This window comes from Aspergillus campestris (genome assembly GCF_002847485.1).
Source record: "Aspergillus campestris IBT 28561 chromosome Unknown P168scaffold_4, whole genome shotgun sequence".
Classification (NCBI taxonomy): Eukaryota; Fungi; Ascomycota; class Eurotiomycetes; order Eurotiales; family Aspergillaceae; genus Aspergillus; species Aspergillus campestris.
In genome coordinates this window covers 492,904-515,996 of record NW_020194339.1, presented here as the reverse complement: position 1 = coordinate 515,996, position 23,093 = coordinate 492,904, and the positions used below count along the sequence as shown (strand labels likewise).

At 53.3% G+C, this 23,093-nt stretch overlaps 7 protein-coding genes across 7 annotated transcripts; 4 read left to right on the top strand and 3 right to left on the bottom strand.

The window, feature by feature from the left end:
* Nucleotides 1–263: 263 nt before the first annotated feature.
* On the bottom strand, nt 264–1,097 carry P168DRAFT_233303 (putative mitotic spindle checkpoint protein (Mad2B); the record flags this gene model as incomplete). The annotated part of the gene is made up of 1 exon (XM_024833360.1): nt 264–1,097. One exon carries the CDS (start codon nt 1,095–1,097, stop codon nt 264–266), a length of 834 nt encoding a protein of 277 aa, XP_024694095.1.
* Nucleotides 1,098–3,025: 1,928 nt separating this feature from the next.
* Nucleotides 3,026–3,512, top strand: P168DRAFT_125689 (uncharacterized protein). The gene has a single exon (XM_024832642.1). The coding sequence runs from the start codon at nt 3,164–3,166 to the stop codon at nt 3,434–3,436; it is 273 nt and encodes a 90-aa protein (XP_024694094.1). The 5' UTR covers nt 3,026–3,163; the 3' UTR covers nt 3,437–3,512.
* Nucleotides 3,513–4,618: 1,106 nt separating this feature from the next.
* Nucleotides 4,619–8,189, top strand: P168DRAFT_303291 (putative importin beta-5 subunit). Its single transcript, XM_024838736.1, has 3 exons — nt 4,619–5,676; nt 5,738–6,267; nt 6,325–8,189. Exons 1-3 carry the CDS (start codon nt 4,858–4,860, stop codon nt 8,105–8,107), a joined length of 3,132 nt encoding a protein of 1,043 aa, XP_024694093.1. The 5' UTR covers nt 4,619–4,857; the 3' UTR covers nt 8,108–8,189.
* A 1,089-nt stretch (nt 8,190–9,278) lies between these two features.
* P168DRAFT_250199 (class I SAM-dependent methyltransferase) lies at nt 9,279–10,700 on the top strand. Its single transcript, XM_024834205.1, has 3 exons — nt 9,279–9,565; nt 9,623–10,339; nt 10,395–10,700. The coding sequence occupies exons 1-3, from the start codon at nt 9,527–9,529 to the stop codon at nt 10,632–10,634; spliced, it is 996 nt and encodes a 331-aa protein (XP_024694092.1). The 5' UTR covers nt 9,279–9,526; the 3' UTR covers nt 10,635–10,700.
* A 127-nt stretch (nt 10,701–10,827) lies between these two features.
* On the bottom strand, nt 10,828–12,079 carry P168DRAFT_266041 (phytanoyl-CoA dioxygenase family protein; the record flags this gene model as incomplete). The annotated part of the gene is made up of 1 exon (XM_024834943.1): nt 10,828–12,079. Exon 1 carries the CDS (start codon nt 11,785–11,787, stop codon nt 10,828–10,830), a length of 960 nt encoding a protein of 319 aa, XP_024694091.1. The 5' UTR covers nt 11,788–12,079.
* Nucleotides 12,080–12,868: 789 nt separating this feature from the next.
* Nucleotides 12,869–15,788, top strand: P168DRAFT_295946 (Het-C-domain-containing protein; the record flags this gene model as incomplete). The annotated part of the gene is made up of 4 exons (XM_024838079.1): nt 12,869–12,962; nt 13,019–13,166; nt 13,229–13,387; nt 13,451–15,788. 4 exons carry the CDS (start codon nt 12,869–12,871, stop codon nt 15,786–15,788), a joined length of 2,739 nt encoding a protein of 912 aa, XP_024694090.1.
* A 382-nt stretch (nt 15,789–16,170) lies between these two features.
* Nucleotides 16,171–19,782, bottom strand: P168DRAFT_288959 (uncharacterized protein). The gene has a single exon (XM_024836904.1). The coding sequence runs from the start codon at nt 19,551–19,553 to the stop codon at nt 16,341–16,343; it is 3,213 nt and encodes a 1,070-aa protein (XP_024694089.1). The 5' UTR covers nt 19,554–19,782; the 3' UTR covers nt 16,171–16,340.
* Nucleotides 19,783–23,093: the final 3,311 nt, after the last annotated feature.

Genomic DNA, 23,093 nt, shown 5'->3' with positions numbered 1-23,093 from the left:
CGCCGCTGATTCGGACGACAATTCCTAATTCCCTCATCCATCATGTATGTTCGATCATTGGTCACGCTAAATCAAGGAGATCAAAGGTCGGAATAAAAAAAAAAAAAAAAAAAGATATCGAAATGGAAAGAGAAATAAAAAAAGAGGAAAGGAGAAAAAGGGGGAAAAAAAAGACGAGAGGCAGCAACGATGTTTGAGTAAACCAAACTAGACAAACAACAAAAAATCAAAGATTCAAATCGATGGATGCAGAATGATCGCGGTCATGGCGGATGTTCCGAATCCACCGGCTCATTAAATTTCTGTCGTGCCTCTTCCACCCACAGTTCCAAACGAAGCTCCCCGGCTTCTACGCGTCGTACAGGCACCGTTTTGGCCCGACCGTTGGACACTGTGGGGGGAGGTGGTTGGGGCTCGCCGTTCTTCAACTTCGAGACGGAGTATGGCGCGGTACAGGACCGCAGGTGCACCTTGCCCGGTTCGGCCACAATCCACGTCTGCTCTTCCGTGGTGGTACCCGCCGGGGGGAGGGCGTCTTCCTGGACTTCGATGCAGACGGTGAAGCTGAACTCGTCATCTCGGGGCAACGGGGTCAGGCGGGCGCAGGCGGAGGCCAATCGGGCCAGGCAGGCGCGAAACTGGGCTTCGAGGTCGGGGGTCGGGGTGGCCCCTCGGTCGGGGACGGGGACGCCGGTCTTGTTGGAGGGATCCTCCCGCCGGTCGTCAAAGGTGGTGTTCACCTCGCCCGCGGGGACGCGAGGGAAGCCGGACAGGTCGAAGGCATATCGTTCGAGGGGTTGGTTCGTGCGCAGGGAGGAGATGATGATGCTGACGGCGGTGATGGAGCCCTTGAGGATCTCGGCATCGACGGCGATGGAGGCGTCGTTGATGTAGTCACACACCTTGGGGTGACGGGACTGTCGGACGGGATAGTTGTAGGCCCGGACGGGTAAGAAGGTGGCGCGCGGGTAGACCGAGCGGAGGAAGAGGATCTGGTGGATGGAGACGGTGAGGAAACTGGTGAAGGATGCCGCCAATGCCGACTGGTTGGTGGGCATCGATCGAGGTGCGGTGACCGGGGAGGAAAATGTGGTCATGGTGGTAGTGAAGGAATCGACGGTGGTGCTCTCACTGGCAATCGGCATTGCCGTCGTAGAATCGGGCGTCGTCGTTTCCACGGGGGAGAAGGTCTGGACGGGATTTCGGAGAATCTGAGTGCTGTTCCACCCTGAGGCTAATCATCGCTCTGCCTTTTTCGAGACGAGGGGTCAACAACGGCTTTGCTTTGCACGCATGGAAGATGATGTCTGATGTTTTTGAATGTCTTCTTTTTTGTTTTCCCGACTTGTTTCTCTCTCTTCCTTCTGTATATGTTGATGTGTTTTTTTTTTCTAACCCGTTGGTAGAAGATAATATTTTTTTTTTTGTTTGTTTGGTTGGAATGGATAGACTTGTGGTAGCGACAGTGTTTGGAGGAGGGGTAGGGAGAAGAGAGAGAGAAAGAGAGAGAGAGAGAGAGAGGAGGGGGTGGGGAGTGGGTTGAAGGAGAAGAAAGTGGGAGAAAAAAAAATATGGAGAGGGGAGGATGGAAATAGAACAGTCAAATCACTTCTTTTCCCGGAAGAGAGCCGAATGAAGCCTCAGGTTGGAAAATGGGGGTGGGGGGAAGAAGGTTTAGCGAGAGATAAGAAGAGAACCGGGAGGAAGAAGGAATCTGGGGGGTTTTCGAATGAGGAGGGTTCAGGGAAAGGGGAATAGACACCAGAATCAAATCAATGACTTGGTGGAAGATGGAGAGAAAGAGAGGAGGAAGTGTAAGGCGAAAGGGAAAGAGAAAGAGGGTCAGGGAGTAGTCGGTGGAGAGAAGCCGTCGGGACGAAGAGAGAGAGGGAGAGAGGAGGGGATGGAGTAAGGAACTTCAAAGGGAACATACGGTGGGTGGACAAGTCTCAAACATGCGAACCTCCAAGCATGGGAATGATTATTTCGTAGAGATCGTGACAATCCGAGAGGGAAAAAGATCTGGGATAGAGATTAAAGAGAGAAAAAAGACCTGAGTTGGATAATGGTCAGTCAAGTCACTTGGTTTGGTTTGTTGATGATCAAATTGGCCCTTTTTTTTTTTTTTTTTTTTTTTTTTCTTCCTGTCTGGATTTCCTTTTTTAGGTATTTTTCTTCTTCTTTTTCTTCTGTTCTTTTGGTCCCTCTTCTCCCTCGGAGGTTTTGTTTCTTGGGACCCTTTTCTTTTGATATATACCAGGGAAATATATATATGATGGTTTTTTCCTGAATTGTAAAAATCAAACAATATATATCAGAATATAGTATTGAATTTACCTTTCTTGTTTCCTCCCCCTTTTTTATTGTTTTATTTTTATATTTATAACTTGGTTCCTAATCCGTTTTGGGAGAGGAGGGATTAACCAGTGGGGAGATGATTGGGAGGGGAGGAGGGAAGGGAGGGTATAAAGAAATTTCAAAGTCCCAAAGCGAGAGAGGGAGTCAAACAGTCACAGTCAAACAGTACGACAACAACAAATGCAGAGACAGAGAGAGAGAGAGAGAGAGAGAGAGAGAGAGAGAGAGAGAGAGAAAGAAAAAGAAAGACTATGAGGGGAAAGTGGACGGGGCGAAAGAGTCAAGTCAAGGTCACGATACCCGTCTGTCACGTGTGGTCATGGTGGAGTCTGTATTATTTAACCTCATTTAACATTTCCAAAGATATGAGGTATAATCAATGAACAATAACAGATTATACAATCTATACAATTCAGCGCTTGGACAGAAATCAACAGTAGTAATATTCATGATAATAACCGTTATCATAGTGAGAATGATGAAGAAGGAAAAGAAAGGAAGGCCGATGTAAAAGATACAATACGGTAATACCACCAAGGCGGTTCTTACCGATTAACTAACAAATTGCTTCAACTCACCTCTCATATCCATCCTAGCGGTCTCCACCAGACACTGCTGCCAGAGAACTGAGAAATGATGATGATTGTAGACGGGTGTGACGGCCGATCATCTCACCACTATGGATTGAAGTGTGAAACCCGAATCGTCCCCCTCCACTAGTCGACTGGCTACTACCTACCTACTAAATATCTGCTAAGGCTCAGATAGATACATGCCCTAGCAGTGATCAGGCACCCAGACGCTAATGGGGTTTGAGATGGAGGGACTAAACTCGGTGTGGTGGTGGGTAATCCCGTGGAAATTATATAGGGATTACAAGGGACAAATCTTCAAACGACCAACCCGGATCAGTTGCATCATATGTCTTCTAGTTGATTTCTCGATGGCTTTAGTCTTCAGCCTTAATAGGTATCTGTCTCATCTGATGGAGCATCGGAATGAAGGGGGATCCCGGATAGAAGGATCCCTTTTTTTTTTCCGAGGGGAAATAATAAGGAACATAATTATACAATCATAGGATAATATCAATAATGGTCAAGGTATAAAATGTAAAAAAAAAGCCTAAAAGAAACAGTCCAAAGAGCTTCTTTCTTACCTCCCTCGAATTAAGAGTTGGATGTCATTAATATTATCCTTCAAGTTAGTTAATTGCTGTATGGTACCTGAGACTAACGATCACTCAGTACGTGACCATACAGTACCAAATACAAGCCCCTCCTCCCCCTCTTCCGCCCCTCAATAATCCGACTAGTGAAGGACCTCCTCAAATAGATTTCTTCCCATCGCCCCACCATGATCACCTTGCAAAGTGATCCGTTACGTATCTCCTCGTCCTTCCAACTCGACATCCTGGTCCGCCACTGCTGATCATTTTTATTCTGATTCTCTGATTTCTTCTTCTTCTTGTTTCTTGCTCATTATGGTCATTCTTCTTGTCTTCGTTTCTTTTGATATATATTGACAAAGTATACTGTCTTTTATCAGATTCATAAATTACCAATAAATACCTACAACTAGGGTAGAGTTACACACAGTTGTGTGGTACCTTAATACATAGTCATACTGTATACTCATACTGTATACAAACCCATGGTCCGGCGATGATATCAGCGCACAGCGGCAAAAGTACTGCATGGTCAATAATCTCGGCGGACCACCCTCTGCATCTCATCAATCACGCTAGTTGATCTTTCTTGACTCTGGTGTGTAATACCCATTACATGATCCTTCGGCGAGTCGGCGGACGGTTTTGGGTTGTGACCACTTTCGATGCCGAGACCTATAGACACCCAATGCATCAGGCAGTCCTACTCTCTACCTGGTACCTACCAGTACCTAGTATCTACCAGTACCGAGTACCTACAGAGTACTACGTAGTGCTATAACTACAGTACAGGTAGACGTTCCCTCTCGTCTAGGTAACTAGTTGGTGGATATTGTATGAATGTGAGAAAAGTCAGGGAGACCATCATAACCATGTCTCATAATCCATTATCCGTGGTTTTGAGTGGGGAGAACTGGTTCCGATAGGACTGCTCGTATTATTCCTCTATAGTGAGTACTCCGTAATCAAAATATTGAATACAGCCATGAATACCCAACCAGACCATACTCACCGCCTTCTCTTTCCTCTCTGCACACCCATATCTGCCGTACTGCCCCTCTCTCTCCTCCACGAACGCGAACGAGACGCGGTGATGCTTCTTGATTAGAGCCCGTCATATTATTTTTTTTCTTTTTGGCGTCTTCATCAGAGGTAAACGCATAGAAAGAGCGTGAAAACTCAATTTGAGGCCATTGACTATTTTCCTTGCCCTGACCCGAACGAGCTCTCCCCCTCGTCTTGAGTTTTAATTAATTCCATTCACCCACCCGAATTACGAGTCGAACCTTCAAACCAGTCTGATATCACCTAATACCAGCCCAAGGTCTACAACCATGGAGCAAGAGCTACTATCGCTACTTGCGGACACCCAGTCCCCCGCCGCGGATACCAGAAAAGCCGCCGAACTCAACCTCCTCCGCCTGTACTCCAACGAGAGCTTCCCCCTCTCCCTCCTCGCGATCGCCTCCCACGGAACCGTCCCCGTCAACCTCAGGCAATCCGCCCTCTCCGTCCTCCGCACCTTCATCGCAGCCGCATGGTCTCCGAACCTCGATGAATTCAAGGGCTCCATCCTCGTCAACGACGTCAATAAAGCGCAGATTCGCGCCTCCCTGCTGGCGCTAGCCACCACGGCTGAGACAGCCGATCGCAAGATCAAATCCTCTGCCAGCTATGCTGTCAGCAAGGTCGCGAGCGCGGACTTCCCTGAACACTGGCCTGAGCTGCTTCCGGCTCTGCTGCAGATTATCAATGATGTCAACTGCTCGGCTGGGGCCCTGCACGGCGCGTTGAAGGTTCTCTGGGATTTGGTGGATACTGGCTTCAATGAGGAGCAATTTTTCAATGTCGCCCGCGACCTGGTCTCTAGTTTGTTCCATGTTGCGACCAACGAGTCGAGGAAGCCCATGTTGCGCGCGTTGGCGGTCGCCGTCTTCCGTTCATGCTTTGATACCCTGGAGATGGTGCTCGAGCAGCACAAGGTGCAGGTTAAACAGTTCATGGATGAGGTGTTGGCCGGCTGGTCGCCTTTCTTCGTCTCTACCCTCAAGGCCCCGTTGCCGCAGCCGCCTACCGAGGAGGAGGAACCCAAGGAGACTGAGATTGCTTCCCAGTGGCGTGGGGTCATTGGATTGAAGCTTCAAGTGGCTAGGGTATTTCCCCCACAGATTCCCCAGTCATACTCCCTTGACTAACCACTTTTTTCACCCTCAGACATTGATGAAAATCCGTATGGTCTTCCCCGGTCTGTTGACGAACCAGAGCCCCGTCTACTTTGCGACCATCTGGACCGAACTATCCAACCTGCAGCCCACCTATCACGAATTCTACATCAACGACGAGAGACAAGGCCGTTTGGAAGATGTGGACGGGCTTCCCTACACGTTGGACTTTTTGGTGTTGGAGGAACTGGATCTAATCCAGACGCTGTTGAAAGCGCCGCCGGTAAAGGCAGAGCTGCTGCAGCAATTGCAAAATGCCGAACAGGCTGCTGCCACCTCCGGCTGGTTGCCTGAAATCCTGCAGTTGGCGGGCTCCTACAGTCATATCACTACCGAGGAAGAAGGGCTCTGGGATTTCGATGTCAACCTTTTCCTTGCGGAAGAGACTTCGGTGACGGCCAACTGTACCCCTCGCACGTGTAGCGGGGACCTGGTTATCAAACTTGGCGAGTGGCTCAAGACTACTGCCGTTGAAGGACTACTGGCTTATCTGAACCGGGTCTTCGCTGACTCGTCTTCATCGTAAGCCCCCTTACATTCCTTTCCTTTTTAACACCACTGACGGTAATTCTCTTGCAGGTGGAAGTCCCGCGAGTCGGCTCTGTTCACTCTCAACCAGCTGCTGAGGGATTTCAACGAGGTGGAACAGCATATCCCCATCGAGTTGGCCAACGGGTTCAGCAACCTGATCCAATATGCCATCCAGCAAGAGCAGGAGCTGCTACGGGCCCGTGGCTACCTCGTGGCCGGAGTTTTGGCGCAAGTCGCGGGAGAGGCATTCCAGGCGACTGCCATCTCGTACCTGGAGGCCGTTCTGAAAGCCATTGTGGATGATCCGTCGGAGGTGGTCAAGGTGTCCTGCATCCGAGCCTTGCAAGATCTCATGCCTTCGCTTCCCTCGCATACCACCATCCCCCTGCAGATCTCGGTGATCTCCGCCTTGTCGGAGTTTATCTCCGCGCACGATCTCAGCGACCCGAGGGACAGCGACGATCTCAAGGTCACCCTCGCGGAGACGCTCCGGGACACGATTATGGTCAACCCTAGCGTGGTCTTGTCCTCGGCGGCGATCGACGTACTTTTCAACATCGCGAGCAATGGACCGACGAACTTCCAGCTGACGATGATCGTCACGGAGGCGTTTGAGGACATTGTCGAAAACATCTCGGAGCAGGGCCCCGACGCCTTTGTCGGTCTCTGCGAAAAGGTGCTCCCCTCCGTGACGGGAGCGATCGACGTGGGCAACCTGACCGAGGAACACGCGCTGACGAACTTCGCGGCGGACCTGTTGCGGGCGCTGACGGAACGGGCCCTGGAGCCTCTTCCGGCCGGGTTCGTCGGGACGGTGATGCCGAAGCTGACCCGGCTGCTGCTGCATTCGACGGACGGGGAGCTGATCCGCCCGGCCACGGAGGCTGTCCGACACATGCTCTCGCACGACTTCAGCCAATTCGTCACGTGGCACGATCCCCAGAGCGGAAAGGAGGCGACGGAGATCGTACTGATGATCATCGACCGTCTGCTGGGACCGTCCGTCGACGACAACGCCGCCACAGAGGTGGGCCAGCTGGCCGCCGAGCTGGTGGAACGCGCTGGATCGGAACGGCTAGGCCCATACCTCCCGCAGCTCCTCCAGGCAGTCGCCCAGCGGCTCGCCACGGCGGAACAGGCGCCGTTCATCCAGAGTCTGATCCTGGTATTCGCGCGACTGACACTCATCAGCGCGCGCGAGGTGGTCGACTTCCTGGCTCAGGTCGACATCGGCGGCCAGAGCGGCCTACCCATAGTGGTCAGCAAATGGCTCGAGAACTCGGTCAACTTCGCCGGCTACGACGAAATCAAGCAAAACATCATCGCTCTCGCCACGCTCTACAACCTCGGCGATCCGCGCCTCTCCCAAGTGCAAGTCAAAGGCGACCTGATCATCCAAGACACCGGCCGCATCAAAACCCGGTCGCAAGCACGCAACAACCCGGACCGCTACACGACGGTATCCGCGCCTCTCAAGATTATCAAAGTCCTCGTCGAAGAGCTCGCCGCCGCCTCCGGCAACAAGGAGATCGACGACGCCGCCGCGGCCGCCGCCCTCGACGAAGCGGGCAGCGACGAAGACGACGACGACGACGAGTGGGAGGACCTCCCGAACGACGTGCTGGATCTGGGATTGGGGGTGACGAAGCAGGAGCTGATGGCGTTTGGGGAGGGCGGTACGGAGAGCGTGTTTGGGGTGCGCAAGCGCGACGACGAGACGCAGGCGTTTTTGGGAGACTTCTTCCGACATGCGAGTACGCAGGCGGAGTTTGGGGAGTTGTTTGCGGCGTTGTCGGGGTCGGAGCGGGAGAAGTTGCAGAGTTTGGGCTAGGCTACTGGCCACGGAGTGGTTAGTGGGGAGTAGATAGGTAGGTAGATAGGGAGAATTAGTAGATAGACATGACGAATGTAATGACCATTCTTTATTTACTTATCTTACTCTATTGTTGAATACGTATCATCAATCATTCTCTGGATCATTTAACATATGATCTATGATATCTACAAGTAAATAGTAAGTCAACATCAAAGCAATAGCCACGTAAATAGTAGCGTAGTAGTAATAATAGGCAGTAACTCAAGGTATGTAGGTAAGGATGGATAGAGGGGTATAAAGATGCCTTCGGATAATAAGTTATGTACCCAAGTTGATGAATAAATAACGTTCCGCACAAACCGGAAGGCCCGTCCCGAGAGCCGGTACGGATAGTGGGGTAATTCTATTGTGCATGTACATTGCATGAGGGGGGATTAATCAGTTGCCAGCACATACTACCTATATTTGGTTTTTTTTTTTTTTTTGACTTGAAGGGTAAGGCAGATTGTTGCTTGGGGGTATATTAATTCAGTAATAAGGTTAAAATGATAGGATTATGAGAAAGAAGGGAGAACTTAGAAGAAAGTAGGAATTTGAGGAAATAAAGAAGAATAAAGGAATACTTGGCACCCCCTCACCTGACAAATCAGGCTGTCATTCTTCCTGCAGAGTACTAGTACAGTACTAGTAGTAGTGTTGGGAGGAAGGTTCTGCTTACTGCTTACTGGGTTGGGTTAGTTTGGTGGGATTGGGATTTGGATTCGGGATTGCTGGGGATTGGGATGTGTATGGTATGTATTTCGATATGTTAGATAAATATTGAGAGGAAATAATATATATATATGTATACATATATACATATATACATATATATCTCTCTTCTATAATAATAAGAAATCAATGAATGATATGATACAGGCAGGTAAACAGACAGGCACGGACCAACTCGTGAAGACCCGAAGCTGTGGCTCACACCGCCAGAAGGAAAACCGAACATGATTCAAAATCCCAGGAAAACACAACAGAAGACCCAACGTCCTCTCCCCCGGGTCGGATCCCTCTTATCCCTGCGGGTCTGGATGCTTTCCTACTTGCTAGCTACTCCGTCTCTCCTTTAGCCTGTTCCTTTTCTTTCTCTCCTCTCCTCTTCTCTTTCTTCTCGCTTTCTAACTTCTTTCTTCTGTTAACTAATTTAACTTTACTTAAACTTTCCGCGGACCAGTATCCAGACTCCCGGTCTGGCTATTGATTTCTCTATTTAACTCTCTCCCCTCCTCCCGTATAATTTCTTCATCTTATTCTTCTTCTTCCTTTTCCTCTCTTTCCTCCTTCTTCCTCCTATATTTTGTATCTCCCTACCCCTATATCCCGTATTCTCCTCCCTTCTTCATCATCGATCCACCCGTCTTCCCCACTCGTCCCGCTTTTTAGACTATGCCGCAACCGAACCTCTACGAACCCATTCAGATTGATGTACGTCTTTTTATCTATCCATCGGCTTCTATGAAGTGCAGAGGCTAATCCTACCAGACCAGTGATGAAGACTCCCTCTGCGATGCCCAGTCCATCGCCAACTCCAACCTCTCCCTCTCCTCTTCCGTGAGAGACTACTGCTACGAAAATGGCCGTCGGTACCACGCCTACCGCCACGGCCAATACCCCATCCCCAACGACGAGGAAGAGCAGGACCGTCTAGCCCTCATGCACCATCTCTTCAAGCTCATCACCGGCGGCGACCTCTACCGCGCCCCCATTCGCGCCCTGCGCGAACCCCGCCGCATCCTCGACATCGGCACCGGCACCGGCGCCTGGGCCCTCGAGATCGCAGAGGACTTCCCCCGCGCCGACGTCATCGGCACCGACCTCAGTCCCATCCAGCCCAACTGGGCCCCGCCCAACTGCACCTTCCACGTCGACGACGCAGAGAGCGACTGGACCTTCACCCCCGACGAGGCCTTTGACTACATCCACGCCCGCAGTCTCGGCGGCGGCATCGCCGACTGGCAGCTGCTGCTGCGTCAGGCGTACCAGCATCTCAAGCCCGGCGGCTGGCTCGAGCTCCAGGAGTATGAGACGTGGGTTCGTTCCGACGACGGTACCCACGAGCAGGCGACCATGCTGCTGGATTGGCAGCAGAAATTGGACCAGAGTAGCCGCCAGTTTGGGAAACACATGAACGTGGCGTCGCATGTGGCGGAGTGGATGCAGGATGCTGGGTTTGTCAACGTGACGGACGATGTTTATAAGGTGCCTTCTTCTTGCCCCCGATTGTATGGCGGAGCACCAGCTAATGTCGATACAGTGCCCGGTAGGCTCCTGGCCAAAGAGTCCCCGGTTAAAGGAGATCGGACGGGTGGGCAAGTGCACCCTCTGGGAAGCCGTCGAGCCCTACACGTTGGCGCTGTTCACGCGGGTCAGGGGGTACACCTTTGAACAATCCCAGGAATACGTGGACAAGGTGCGGGGGGAGCTGCTCAATGCGTCGTACCATACTTATGTCTTATACCACTACGTGTATGGGCAACGGCCTTTGGATGGGTGATAGCTGAGTTATTCTGGTTACGAGTGACGATATGACGACAATTTGGTATATTGGTATTGGTATTGGTATATCTGGTATATATCGATGGTTCATTCCATCGAGTCAGTCAATACCCTAGAAAATAGAACAAAAGCATTCAAAACATTTATACATATCCTAATCAACTACACTGGAGAAAACCAACGGGCTATATCTACCCCTGGAGAGAATACCCCACCCCCTCCCCCGACCCCATAGCCATCAAATTCGCCCTCATCCCCTCCGCCCGCCCCCCAATCCCAAACGCCGCATCATCCCGCTGAATCCACGCCCCAACCCCATGCTGCAAAACAGCCGTCGCCCTCACCTTGCCATCCCCCCCCTTATCATCATCCCCATTCCCCTCCACCAACCCCACACTCCCATGCAACGTCAACCGCGACTCCTCCGCCCCCTCCCCCTTCCCCCTATAAACCCCGCGATGCAAAATATTACTATCATAAAACACCGCATCCCCAGGCTTCAGCCCCACAACCACCTGCCCCGGCAAATGCGCCTCATACGGCCCCGCCGCCCGCTCAACCTCCGTCCGCACCCGCCGATGCGACCCCGGCACAACCACCAGCGACGCGTCCTCGCACAGCGCCAGATTATACTGCGCGTGCGACTGCTTCCCCCCGGGACTCTTCGCCTCCAGCATCCGCAGTTCTTCGTGAGGGGTCGCCGTCTCAGGGACGTCATCGCGGTGCCACCGCAGCTCGAAATCGCGCGTCTCCGGCGCGACCAGTAGATTAAACAGCTCCATGACTAGCTTTTCCCTCCCTTCCCCTTCCTGCTGACCTGCTTTCTTCGCGCCATCCAGCCCCACTAGTTCCTCCACGACGGAGAGGACTTTATCCGAGAAATACAACCGCGCGAAATCGGCCCGCCCTGGCATGTCCGGGTGCAGCAGGTGCTGCACGCCCCAGATGCCGCCTTCGGAGGCCGGGGGCGGGGTGGATGGCCAGGGGGGGAATTGCTTGGGCACGGTGCGGAAGTAGGGCCAGGTTCCGGTGCGGGCTTGCTCGGTGATTTTTGTGGCGACGGTGCGGAGGTGGGCGGTTTCTTCTGGGGTGAGGAGGGAGGGGATGAGGACGTAGCCGTCGCGTTGGAGAGAGGCGAGGTGGGTGGTCATCTTGTTTTCTTTCTTCTGTTCTTCTCTCTTTATTTGAGAAGGGTGTATTTCTTTGGGGTGGTTCGTTGGGAGGGATTGTGGTGTTGATTGATAGATAGGTCGGGGTGGTGGAGTGGCATGATTATATACGACAAGGTAAAGCTAAATAAACAAATACTACCTAGTAAACAGTCAAGTATGATACCCACGTGGCATCGTCTCCCACAATGTTGTATATCGATCTATCAATGCTACCTTACATGATCGACTGCGACGTTATTCCGAGTCATGAGTCGTACTGTAGTTACCACCCAGTTACTAGGCCCTACGGTTATTCTCGTGAAAACAGAGCACTCCGTACTGTCGGCACGATTTACCCCGCGGTGGAGGCGGGGTTGTTTTTGTTAGATAATCGTATTGTATTGTCGTGCTGTATGATATGGTATGGTATTGGTATGTACGGTTGGATGGTTAAAAATAGATACCGTGCCTGAGGTTATATCATATCAACGTGATACTACTATAGATACTACTATACTATATACGATATACTATCATATAACTTCATCAGTCTATACAGTATCCCCTCTGCCTAATCTGACATCCTGCTTCCTGAATCCACCAGTGACCTCACTCCTCACGCTCACTTCTCCTCCTCACCCCTACTCCTCACTCCTCAGCCTCTCAGCTGAGCTTGCCCACATATTACCCAGGGCCAGTCCCCACCAACAAGTGGGGCTCTGAAATCATCGCAGCTTGCTCTCTCTTGGCTCTGTCGCAGATCGGTCGGTTTTTCACGACAAGGCACCTATCCTGCCTCTCCTTTCTCCTCTTCATCCTTCCATCCTTCTCTACATTAGCTCCCTGCTCGGTATCCTTCTACTTACTTCCGGTCGGACAACGCGAACCCGACCGCACCCAATCACCCCTCCAACTGCCCCTCCGCGGACGCCTGCATACGATCAAAGCACGCCTGACGAACAAAAAGACCCGTCCGACGTGGCAGCTCAGCTTTCTTTCTCCTACAGCTCTCTCTCCCAACAGTCTTGGCTGCATCTTTCATCTCCCATATCGTCGATCGATCGCCATCAGACAGTAAACCATGGCTTCCTCCCATCTGGGCATCAACGCCCTACTCATCCTGAGCGTCCTGCTCGTCCTCCTCCCCTCGCAAGTTGACGCCTTTGGCGCTGGAAGTACGTCTCCTCCATCTTTACCCACCCTTATCCAGCCATCGCTAACAAGTAAACAGACATCGCCTCCATCTCCGCCGTCGAAGGCAAGAACTGGCGCCATGGCGACATCGAAGATATGCTCAAGACTGTCGCTTTCATCACGGGTCACAAGTGGACTTCGACTATGATTAAGCGTGTTTATTTTGGGAACTGGTTGCGGGATTAGTATGTATCACCGTATATATCATTTTGGGCTGATGTGCGATGCTAACCGTGGCTCGGTTTAGTTCCCAGGCGATGGATGTCGGCACCCTTAAGAGTCTTCCTGCTGATACCATCCGCGTTCTCGTCTGGATCCTCTCGTTTATGACGTTCGGCTTGGCGACTGCTGAGTTTGAGGTTACTGGGGAGAGACTGGGGGTTTATCGTCCTGAGGAACATATTGAGTTGGTTTCCCTTTTTCTTACATCTCCTACGATGTCTCCCTTTTACTGATAATGCTGTTTTAGCAACCCCAAAGACTACGCCGATAACGAGGACGCTCGCGTATTCGACAAAAGACTGCGCGGCCCCATCCGTCAGGCTGAACTGGATATCGACCCCCACACCGGCATGAAGAACTATATCGCCAACGAACGCGGCGACTGGGCCACCAGTACGGCCTACATCAAGTACAGTCTGGCGCGCAGTATCCACTACGGCAGGACCTACACCCACGGCTCCGGTGGCAAAGGAAACGAGGAGGACCTCTGTGAGGCCTTGCGATGCCTCGGCCAGGGTCTCCATACCCTCGAGGATTTCGCCGCCCACACCAACTACTGCGAGCTCGCCCTCCGCGAGATGGGCTTCCACAATGTCTTCGCCCACACCGGGGCGCGCACCCAGATCAACCTCCACGGCCACAAGGTCTTTCCCCTCGTGACGGGCACCTTCGGCATGGTGGACTTCTTCCACTCCGTGCTGGGAGAGGCCAACGACCACTTCACGCAGTCCGAGGTCAACGAGATGGACATCGCCCTCGGAGATGCTCAGTCGAACTCGTCCGGCTCGTCGCTCGATTCGCTGACCGGCCTCCTGGGCAAGATCCCGGGGACCAAGGACCTGGTCACCGAGGCGGAGAACCTCAAGCGTCGCTCGGAGGAACAGGAATCTTCGAACAAGCGCGGCAAGCCCAACGCGGGTTACAGCGCCGCTCGCGGGCTGGCCAAGAACTTTGCGGGCGACCAGGATAAGAGCTCCCGGGCGTCTGACCGTCCCGAGCCTTCCGCCGGCAAACCGAGTCCGGTGACGGATATCGATCCGGCCAAGACCATCGAGCAGATCTACCCGATCCTGCAGTTCAGAGACAACGTCGTCCGGAAGCTGAACTCGGTCATCGAGAAGATCCCGGGCCTCGAGTCGCTGGTGGAGAAGATCTCCGAGACAGTGACCGTCTTCGTCATGTCCCTGCTGGCCCCGTTCATCCGCCCCATCATCAACACCGCGTCCAAGTCTCTGCAGTCCGGCTCGTCCGGCGTGATCGACGCCTCGGGCAAACACCAGTTCGAGCCCTGGACCGACCCGCACTGCACCGACCCCACCCACTCGCTGCTGTCCAAGGACCACTTCTCCAACATCCTCAACGACCCGGCCGGAAACGTCGCCTCCGCGATCCTCAAGTACGTGGCTCCCCGCGTGCTCTACGCCTGGCAGCACCCCGACGTGCCGGAGAAGGAGGTGCTCGAAGACTGCCTGAAGGTGTTCCACCACCCGGCCACCCGGGACATGCGCAACGAAGCCCACCGCACCATGTTCGAGGCCGTCGAATCCTGGGCCCACTCCCGCCCCGACCGCGGCCGCAGCCTCAACGACATCCTCAGCTCCGAGGGCGTCAAGGCCGGAAAGAACAACGGCGGCGAGGTCGGTCACTCGCACGGCGCCCACAGTCACGGTGCGGCTGCCGCGGGAGGACACAGCCACGGCGGTCAATCCCGTCCCCCTCAGCATCAGCAGCAGCAGCAGCAGCAGCAGCGCCCGTCCTCCTCGCACAGCTCCAACCCACTCGAGCAGCTCTCCAACATCCCGGGTCTGTCGGGGCTAAAGAAGCTAGACGGTGTCTTTTCCGGTCTATCCCTGGGAGGTTCGAAGAAGGAGGACAAGCCTGAGAAGCACCATAGCAAGCCTGAGCAGCACCATAGCAAGCCGCCTAAGCACCACAGCCCTCCTCAGCACCACAGCCAGCCCCAACACCACACCCCTCCCCGGCGCCACAGCCCGCCTCCGCACCAGTCCCACCATGAAAACACCCGACCGCACCACAGCCAGCACCACGAGTCGTCGCACCAGTACTCGCAGCCCTCCCACCACTCCAGCGGCGGATACGGCGGTGATGGGCACAGCTCAGGCTACTACGGCCAGACTTCAAGCCAGGGACACGGTCAGTCTTCCGCCCCTGGATACGGCCAGTCTTCCGCCCCTGGATACGGCCAGTCTTCCGCCCCCGGATACGGCCAGTCTTCTTCCAACCCCGGATACGGCCAGTCTTCTTCCAACCCCGGATACGGCCACCAGCCGAGCCATGGATACGGCAGCAGCAGCCAGCACCAGAGCCAGGGGTACCAGGATTCGTCGTATGGCGGCCATTCTCAGGGCCATGGTGGCAGTCATGGCGGCAGCCACGGTCAAGGGTATAGCAGCAACCAGGGCTATGGAGGTCAAGGTCACGGCCAGGGCCAGAGCTACGGAAGTCAAGGCCAGAGCTACGGCGGAAACCAGGGCTATGGAAACCAGGGCCAGAGCTATGGAGGAAGCCAAAGCCACGGCTACGACAACAACCAAGGCTACGGCCAGAGCGGATACCGGTATTAGTGAACTGGGGGTATGAAGTAGAGGTACAGAATAGAGTACGAATGGTTTTATTCAGTGTATAGTGATGTTGTATGACTTGATTGCATCATGTCTTTTGAGCTCTGATGACTAGATGACTACATATCAGTTTGTTAGATCGAGTGAATGAATGATTACAGTTTCTGTATCTTTCTCTTTTCCTTTCTCTTTCTCTTTCTCTTTTTCTTCTGAACCTTTCGGTCACCCATGCATGCATACATCATCACCAATGCCGACGGCCAAAGAGGTAAGAGCAGCGGAATTCGGGGTCAGAATACAAATAGCTCGAGGGAGGACTTAGTACTTGTCTTAAGGTAATTTAAGGCTCTTTCTACTAAAGAATGTCTAATACAGCAACGGCAATAAAGAGTTCATTTCAGGTAAATAATCCAGTGGAATATCAAACCAACAAACCAACAAACAAACAAAAACATGGACCTAGGGAATGATAGGAGGCGAAACCAGGAAAGATCACCAACCAACAAACAACCAAGGCTTAGGATACAAGACTACATAACAATAGCAACATCCTCCCTACTGAGAAAGAAAAGCCTCCGCAGTCTGCAACCCCGCCGTCGCAACATTACTAACAGCCATAACCCCAATAGCCACCTGCCTCGTCGTCTCCTCGTAATCATTAACAGCAGTCGCATACGCAATGCGCGAAACATACGACGTCAAATTCGACACCTCGCCCACAATAGCCGCGGACCGCTGATCCGACTCCGGCATCTGGCTCAGCTCGTGGAAGTGCCAGCCGGACACGCACAGCGCGGGGATGACCAGCACGGAGTTCACGATGGCGCCCGTCGCGCGCCCGTCGGCGACCGCGAACCACTGGCACTTGGCCGCGAAGAGCTTCTGGCCCGGGCCGCAGAAGATGAGCTTCGCTGCGATGGTGCTGGTCAGCGTTGCGTAGCTGACGGCTCTCACGGCTAGGTTGGTGACGGGGTATTTGGGGACCAGGAAGTCCGTGCTGCCTTGGAAGGCGGCGGCGAGGATCCCTGCTATCGCGGCGGATATGGAGAAGACGTTGTCGCCGGTTGGGGCTTCGGCTTCGAAGACGTTGAGGAAGTCGGCCATGAGGACGATGAAGCCTGCTGTGGCGTGGCCGCCGATGAAGACGGGGTCTTGCGCGCTCTGCGGGAGGATGCTTGTTGGGTGGATTGGGGTGTCGCTCTCGCTCTTGTCCTTGGTGGTTGTGTAGGCGAGCTCGGCGGGCTGGGAGAAGAGGGAGGCGAGCTCGGACCAGGATGTCGCTGAGGTGATTCGCTTGGTGTCGTTGTTGTCGGGGAATGGGGCCTCGCCTTTGGCGATCTTGTATACGAGGGTGAAGCCTACGGCGGTGATCCACATGAAGAGGTCGAGGAAGGAGATGTCGGGGACGCCGATTGCGTTGAGGATGTCTGAGATGACGGGGATGTGGATCTTGGTGTCGAGGAGGGCGATGGCTGATTTTGCGAGGCTGTGCAGGACGTCCATGAGGGCGTCTACTACCACCTGGGTGCTGTCGAGGACGGCGTCGCCTAGGATCAGAAGGAGCTGCTTGAGCACGTTTTCGACGCTCATGTCGCTGAACTTCTTGGCGAGGTCCTTTAGTTGGGTGTAGGTTTCTGATAGGACGGTCTCTTCCTTGGACAGGGATGCGAGAAGCACATCGATGATCTCCTGCGCACCGTCCTCGATGCCTTTCAGGGCACGCGTGTCACCCTTGATCGTCAGGTTCTCGGCGTTATTGCGGAAGTGGTGTGCCAGTAATTGGGAGCCAGACGTTTGGCCCTTGGATGGATTGGAAGCACTCGACGAAGCGGGCTTCGACGCCGCGTCACCAAGTGCGGAGTAATCCGTGGCTGCCCAGGTTGCCAGAGTTTCTTTCAGACTGGCGATTCCTGAATTGAAAGACTGTTTCGCGTCGGGAATAGCCTCTACCTGGGCCTGAACGTACAGTCGAGCAATGTTCGCCATGGCATGCTTGGTGCGGCTGATATCGTCCCATTCGAACAGGAACTGGATGAAACGAATCAAGTCTTCGATGGCCGTTTTGATCACATTGTAAACCCATTCAACGGCGCCAATAACAGCCTCCACGGTATCGAGAACGGCGCTGTAGACCTTGCCCGCGATCCGTGCAATGAAATGCCAGGTATCGGTTGCGGCGTCTTTGATGATATCGACAACGTGCTCGACTCCAGACTTCAGCCACTGGAATACGTCTCCGGCTGCGATTGCGATTGCATCACCTAGACCCCTCGCTGGGCCGGATGAGTAGAACAGAGTGGCGGGGATCACACCCTTGTTGAAGCCATCGAGGGATGAGCCCGGCTGCGACTGCGCTTCTGTATAGGCATCTCGCAGATGATCCAATCCCGCAGCGACTCCCTGAAGATCCTCGGAGCTGGTCGATGCATCCACGATAGGGACAGACGATACAGAGCCCACCACTCCGCCGGCTGTGAGAGTCTTGGGCACGGTTGCACCACGAAGAGCGTCCTCGGAGGTGAGAGAAGTCAGTTTATCGAATGATTTTTGCATTGGGTTGACCTCTTGCGGAGACCCTCCGTTGCAAGTCACCGTGAGTACCGTGGCATTGATATCCTCCGTTGCCTCCACCACAGTCACGGACCCGGTCCTATCCGTCACGATCTGGACAGGCGTTGGGCTCAACACGTAGTAGAGACCGTTGATGAAAACCGGCGTACGCGCGGTTGTGGTGATGCTCACCGTTGCCTTGTCGGCCGGAAGGTCGTTCTCGTCGGTCACCTGGAGCGTGGAGGTATACGACTTGAAGGGAATCGCCTTCTGTTCCGGGTGTGCTGCGATAGAGATCTTCTGGGGCTTCCACAATTTCGAGCCCGTGAGACTGGCTTGTTCGATCTTGAAGAGATCGTTTCCTCCAGATGCAAACACCGTCTTGCCGCCATCGACGCTGTTGACATACGCGGAAAGATGTTCGATGCCGGTGAGAAGGGGAACGGGAACGCTCCACGAGCCCGGGAGGGCAATCTGGCTGGTTGGGCACGAGAGGTAGTAGGCTTGGTTGTTTCCGTTTTTGCCCCAGATGGTTGTGACGCCGGCGTGCGTCGTGGTGATCAGGGTCGTCGTTTGGGAGAAGACATCGTCCTCCAGTAGCAGAGTGCCGGAGCTGCCATCTTTCTGCGTGTCGGCTGCAAACCAGTATAGCTTTGACTCGCTGGTCACGTAGAGGTCTGTCGTGGCCCGCAGGTCTGGTACAGCATCAGGGCCGTTTCGAGCGGATGCTATGGCAGAAGGCACGGCGCCGTTCGGCAGCTGTAACCGCCGGGGAGCTGGAGCTGTGTCTCCGTAAACGTTGACGATGGGAACATAAACCAACTGGGGGGATCCTTCGACTTGACCAGATGTGTACACTCCGTCGACACGGCCCTTCTTGACTCTCCCAATGCAACTCTGATAGTCTCCGCTGGAAATATCAACTGGCACGTCGTGCTTGACCCAGTAGTGGCCATTGGCCTTTGTCATGTCGATATAGTATCGCTCGATTTCTTTGGTTGCAGATGTAGGAGAGCGATCAATGTCCACGATGAGATAGTCTTTGCTGCCACTGGCCTCGGCGAAGAAAATGCTCCGGATAGTGGTACTGGTGGAAGAGCTTCCTGCCGCGTCGAATGGGACCCGAGTCCAGCTGGGATTCTGGATCCAAGCTGTCTTCGAGTTGGAATTCCCCAGCGAGACAAAGAGGGTATCGGTATTGTCGGATCGAACAGCCATTGCCAGTGAAATGCTGCCGTTCACCACACTCTGCCCCACGTCAAAGGTGCTCACCTGGGCGTCTGTCTTCCCAGGAAATTGTGTTCCTATGAGAGATGTCGAGAGGTCGGTTACGGTCCACCCGGCCGTGCTTTGCAGTTGCTCTTCAATGACGTGGAAGACGCCTTCATTGTCAGTCGAAAAGACAAGGCCATGGCCGTCGGCTGTCTGCAACGCCTCAAACTTGCCGGTAGGCGACACGAAACGGCCTTGGAGGTAATTTTCTATCAGATCCGTGGATGCAGTGAGAGTGAACGGCTCGCTTGAAGCTGTGGCTTGCAGCATTTGTAGCGAATGACGAGGGCGTGTCTTGCCATTTCCCGCACCCAGACGCCTAGTACTAGTGTCAACATAGGTGATTGGACACACTAGGTCTTGATACTCTGAGAACTCGGGACTCTTGTAGGTGAAGACTTTTGATCCAGGAAAGATGAAACTCTGTAAGTTATCAAAGCCGATGGACTTGTCGTATATAGTAGCGATATTGTTGGCCCAGCTTTTGACATCGTCGATTATACTATTCAAATCAACGAACCAATTGGAAAACCCGTCCAGGCTGCCTGACTGCGAGTAGTCTTCTATTTTATTCCCGCTGTGGGCAAGCTTCAAAGCGCCATCTTGCGTGACAGTCAAGTTGTAGTCATCGGTGAGAATTTTGTCAACCACATTAGCCTCTGAAGTGGTTTGATCAAACTTGAGCCAGATGTAAATCGTCAAACGCTGCTTGACAGTGACACTGGCAGAGTTCACGGACACATCACAGGTGTATGAAGACCTGACGCTACACCCAGAATACATTAACCATTTGTGTGAGTCGTCATAATCGCCAGCGGTATATTCAATGCGCATGATGTCTTTCCCAGAATCTGTTACTTTCGCTATTTGGGGACTGTTGAAAGCGTCGAGCTTTATACTGAAATGGGGTTCCGCAAACGTGTTCCAGACATAGACATCGGGTTTGAGGCATGTCTGTTTAATTTCAGGGACCAGCTGGTTCATGAGAAAATTAGCATAAGTCCCTCGATTGATGGCTATGACACCGCTGAAGTCCGTGACCTGGTCCGTTCGCAACCAGTTCCACTGGAATGGGGATGGCTGGGGCAAGGTGTTGTGATTGACAGCACTGAGGTGATCAATGGTGCTTGCATCAGCCTGGCTCTGGGTTGGCGAAGTGATGACATTTCCACTGTTGTCTCTAGGTGGGTTGATTGCACGCTCAAAGTCTGTCAACTGCAGCTGGCTTGGGTCGGTCGACTGATTCACAGCGACAACCGAGACAAGTGGCTGTCCCTTTTCAGCTGCAGCCGCGGCCCAGAGGTTGATGAAGCTTTTCTGGAGGATTACGTAGGCATTGGATGCCGGGTCGATGCCGCCAAAGCCGATGTTGTTCTGCAGGGAGGCGTTGTCCAGGTCAAAGAGCAGCTGTTGGAGACTAAATGCGCTGCCGGAGAGGTTCTTCAATTGGTCCAGAATCGCTTGCTGTTCCTTTGGATGTTTCCGGAAGTACGGAGTGTCGAGTTCGTTGTCCAGGTCCGCAATCTTCAGGTTCACATTGGTCGAGACAGACCAAAAGTCGCCGTCGGGTTGAGTCCAGACGTCCCATCGCCCTTCCCCACCCCAGCCGTTGGGGGGGGAGTTCTGGATGACAGTAAAGTCTGCGCAGAGCATGTTGAAGCGGACCTGCTTCACATCGTCACCCAGTGTGACTACCGGGGGTAGCTTCGAGAAATCAACATCCGGTGGCAGGCCAATCCTGATACGGACGCCAACGAGAAAGCGTTGCGCAGTCAATGCTTTAATGGCGTCCAACGTGGCTTCTGTCTGTTCCGGGATATCAAAAGGATTGAATCCACTTTTGGCAATCAGATCTTCGAGAGTGATCTGCTCCGACGGATTGCCGGTGGCTGGATCGGCCAGGTAGCAGATGTACTGCTCGGGTTGATCGGACTCGTCGAGGTATTGGAGAAGGTTGGCATTGATGCTAGCCTGCGTGGTCGATAGCACAAAGTCATAGCCATACTGTGGGGCCGTAAGGTAAGAGGAGGTTGCATCCATGGTAGTGTTTTGCTCTTGCTGTATTGAAGTATCTGAGTGATGTCCAGGACTTGTCAATGGATGGGCAGTGTCCCCTTATATAACTATCCGGGCATCGACATCCATTAAACTGATTTAGGCTGAAGACTGGACCTCCTTTGAAAGTGAATAGTCCCGCAACACTTTTTCAGGCGTGTTGCTATCTGGATCTCATCCACCCTCCTGCAAGAAAGCGGGGGAAATGGTGAACGCGTAGACACATACTAGAAGCGGCGCAAAGGTAGCCAATTGACGTTATATCCCAGTGTTTCCCAGTTGAATCTTGAATCTCCGCGGGCATGCATAGTGTATGGATGTTTCAGCTATTCGGCCATGCAGTGTTGCAGTGCATATGCATGGTGATGGTTAAGGTCAACAATGCACCTCCCCTCTCTCCTCTGCTGTTTTCGTCAGTCCATCCATGACTATATTGCCTCGTCATAGTCGCCCGACACACAGATGCTGTGCAAAATTGGCCGTGTGGACCAGTCACTGACCTGTTCAATGGAAAAAGTATCCACACTCTGACCCTCCGGTCTACGTAGTCATGCAGATCAACGGGACGCCCCGAAGCATATCTTGCTGCGGTTAATTCCACTTTCCCCGCCTCGCACTCGATCTCATGCTCTTACATTAACCTATCATCGACGAGAAATGCCTTATTCTGTCGTCTTCCGAACAACAACCCCTCAGTGTGGCTGGCTGAGTTTGAGTCTGGGCTGGGCTGCGGCCATAGGCCCTCATTCTATAAACGAGCCCCACCGGACCCCAGGTCCAATGAAGCAGCTACTTGAGACATGATTTTTAGCCAAGCTCGCCAAACTGGCTGCGAGTGTAGACTTGGCAAGCATATCCTGCGGTGGGTCTTTTCAAATGCCATTGCGTTTGATTGGATGCCCCAATTGCTTCAGCGCCCCCGCTCTCGTCCCGTCCCGTCCATTGGAGATCTACCCCGATTCGGGTGACCTTAGCGTGGATCTATCGCGTAATCTGTATGTCTTCAGGGCCTATATTGGTTGGATCGGGCGGACCGTTAGGCCGGATTGTTCACAGACGATGGTATCCACTGAACGGCGTGCAGCTTGTGAGCGGCACGCCCGAATCGCGTCATGAGCTGCATGGCTGATGTCGCGTGTGTCGATAGGCCTCATGAGTTGTATTAGCGAGATATCTAATGGTGCCGTGTCCTGTCGGATTGCCTTCCGTGACTTGGCAATTCCATCGGCGACTCCGTACTATGGAAGTGATCTCGACTAAAAATCGAGACCCCAGGATGCTTGGCAGCTTAAGTTAATGTAACATGTTGGTGGCGAGCGCCATGGATGCTATCTGTGAGTGATTGCCCCCCTGGTGGGTGTGGACTTGCCACCGACTAACCCCTCATTCTATTAGATATAGGCGGCCTCGGTCGCCAGGGGTGTTTAGTGT

Excerpts from the sequence above, each read along its gene's own strand:
- P168DRAFT_303291 (XM_024838736.1), top strand. The coding sequence starts at position 4,858 with ATGGAGCAAGAGCTACTATCGCTACTTGCGGACACCCAGTCCCCCGCC. Across the intron at positions 5,677-5,737 it reads TGAAGCTTCAAGTGGCTAGG|ACATTGATGAAAATCCGTAT; the intron begins GTATTTCCCCCA and ends TTTCACCCTCAG. Across the intron at positions 6,268-6,324 it reads TTCGCTGACTCGTCTTCATC|GTGGAAGTCCCGCGAGTCGG; the intron begins GTAAGCCCCCTT and ends ATTCTCTTGCAG.
- P168DRAFT_250199 (XM_024834205.1), top strand. The coding sequence starts at position 9,527 with ATGCCGCAACCGAACCTCTACGAACCCATTCAGATTGAT. Across the intron at positions 9,566-9,622 it reads ACGAACCCATTCAGATTGAT|ACCAGTGATGAAGACTCCCT; the intron begins GTACGTCTTTTT and ends TAATCCTACCAG. Across the intron at positions 10,340-10,394 it reads TGACGGACGATGTTTATAAG|TGCCCGGTAGGCTCCTGGCC; the intron begins GTGCCTTCTTCT and ends ATGTCGATACAG.
- P168DRAFT_125689 (XM_024832642.1), top strand. The coding sequence starts at position 3,164 with ATGGGGTTTGAGATGGAGGGACTAAACTCGGTGTGGTGGTGGGTAATC.
- P168DRAFT_288959 (XM_024836904.1), bottom strand. The coding sequence starts at position 19,553 with ATGGCTGTTCGATCCGACAATACCGATACCCTCTTTGTCTCGCTGGGG.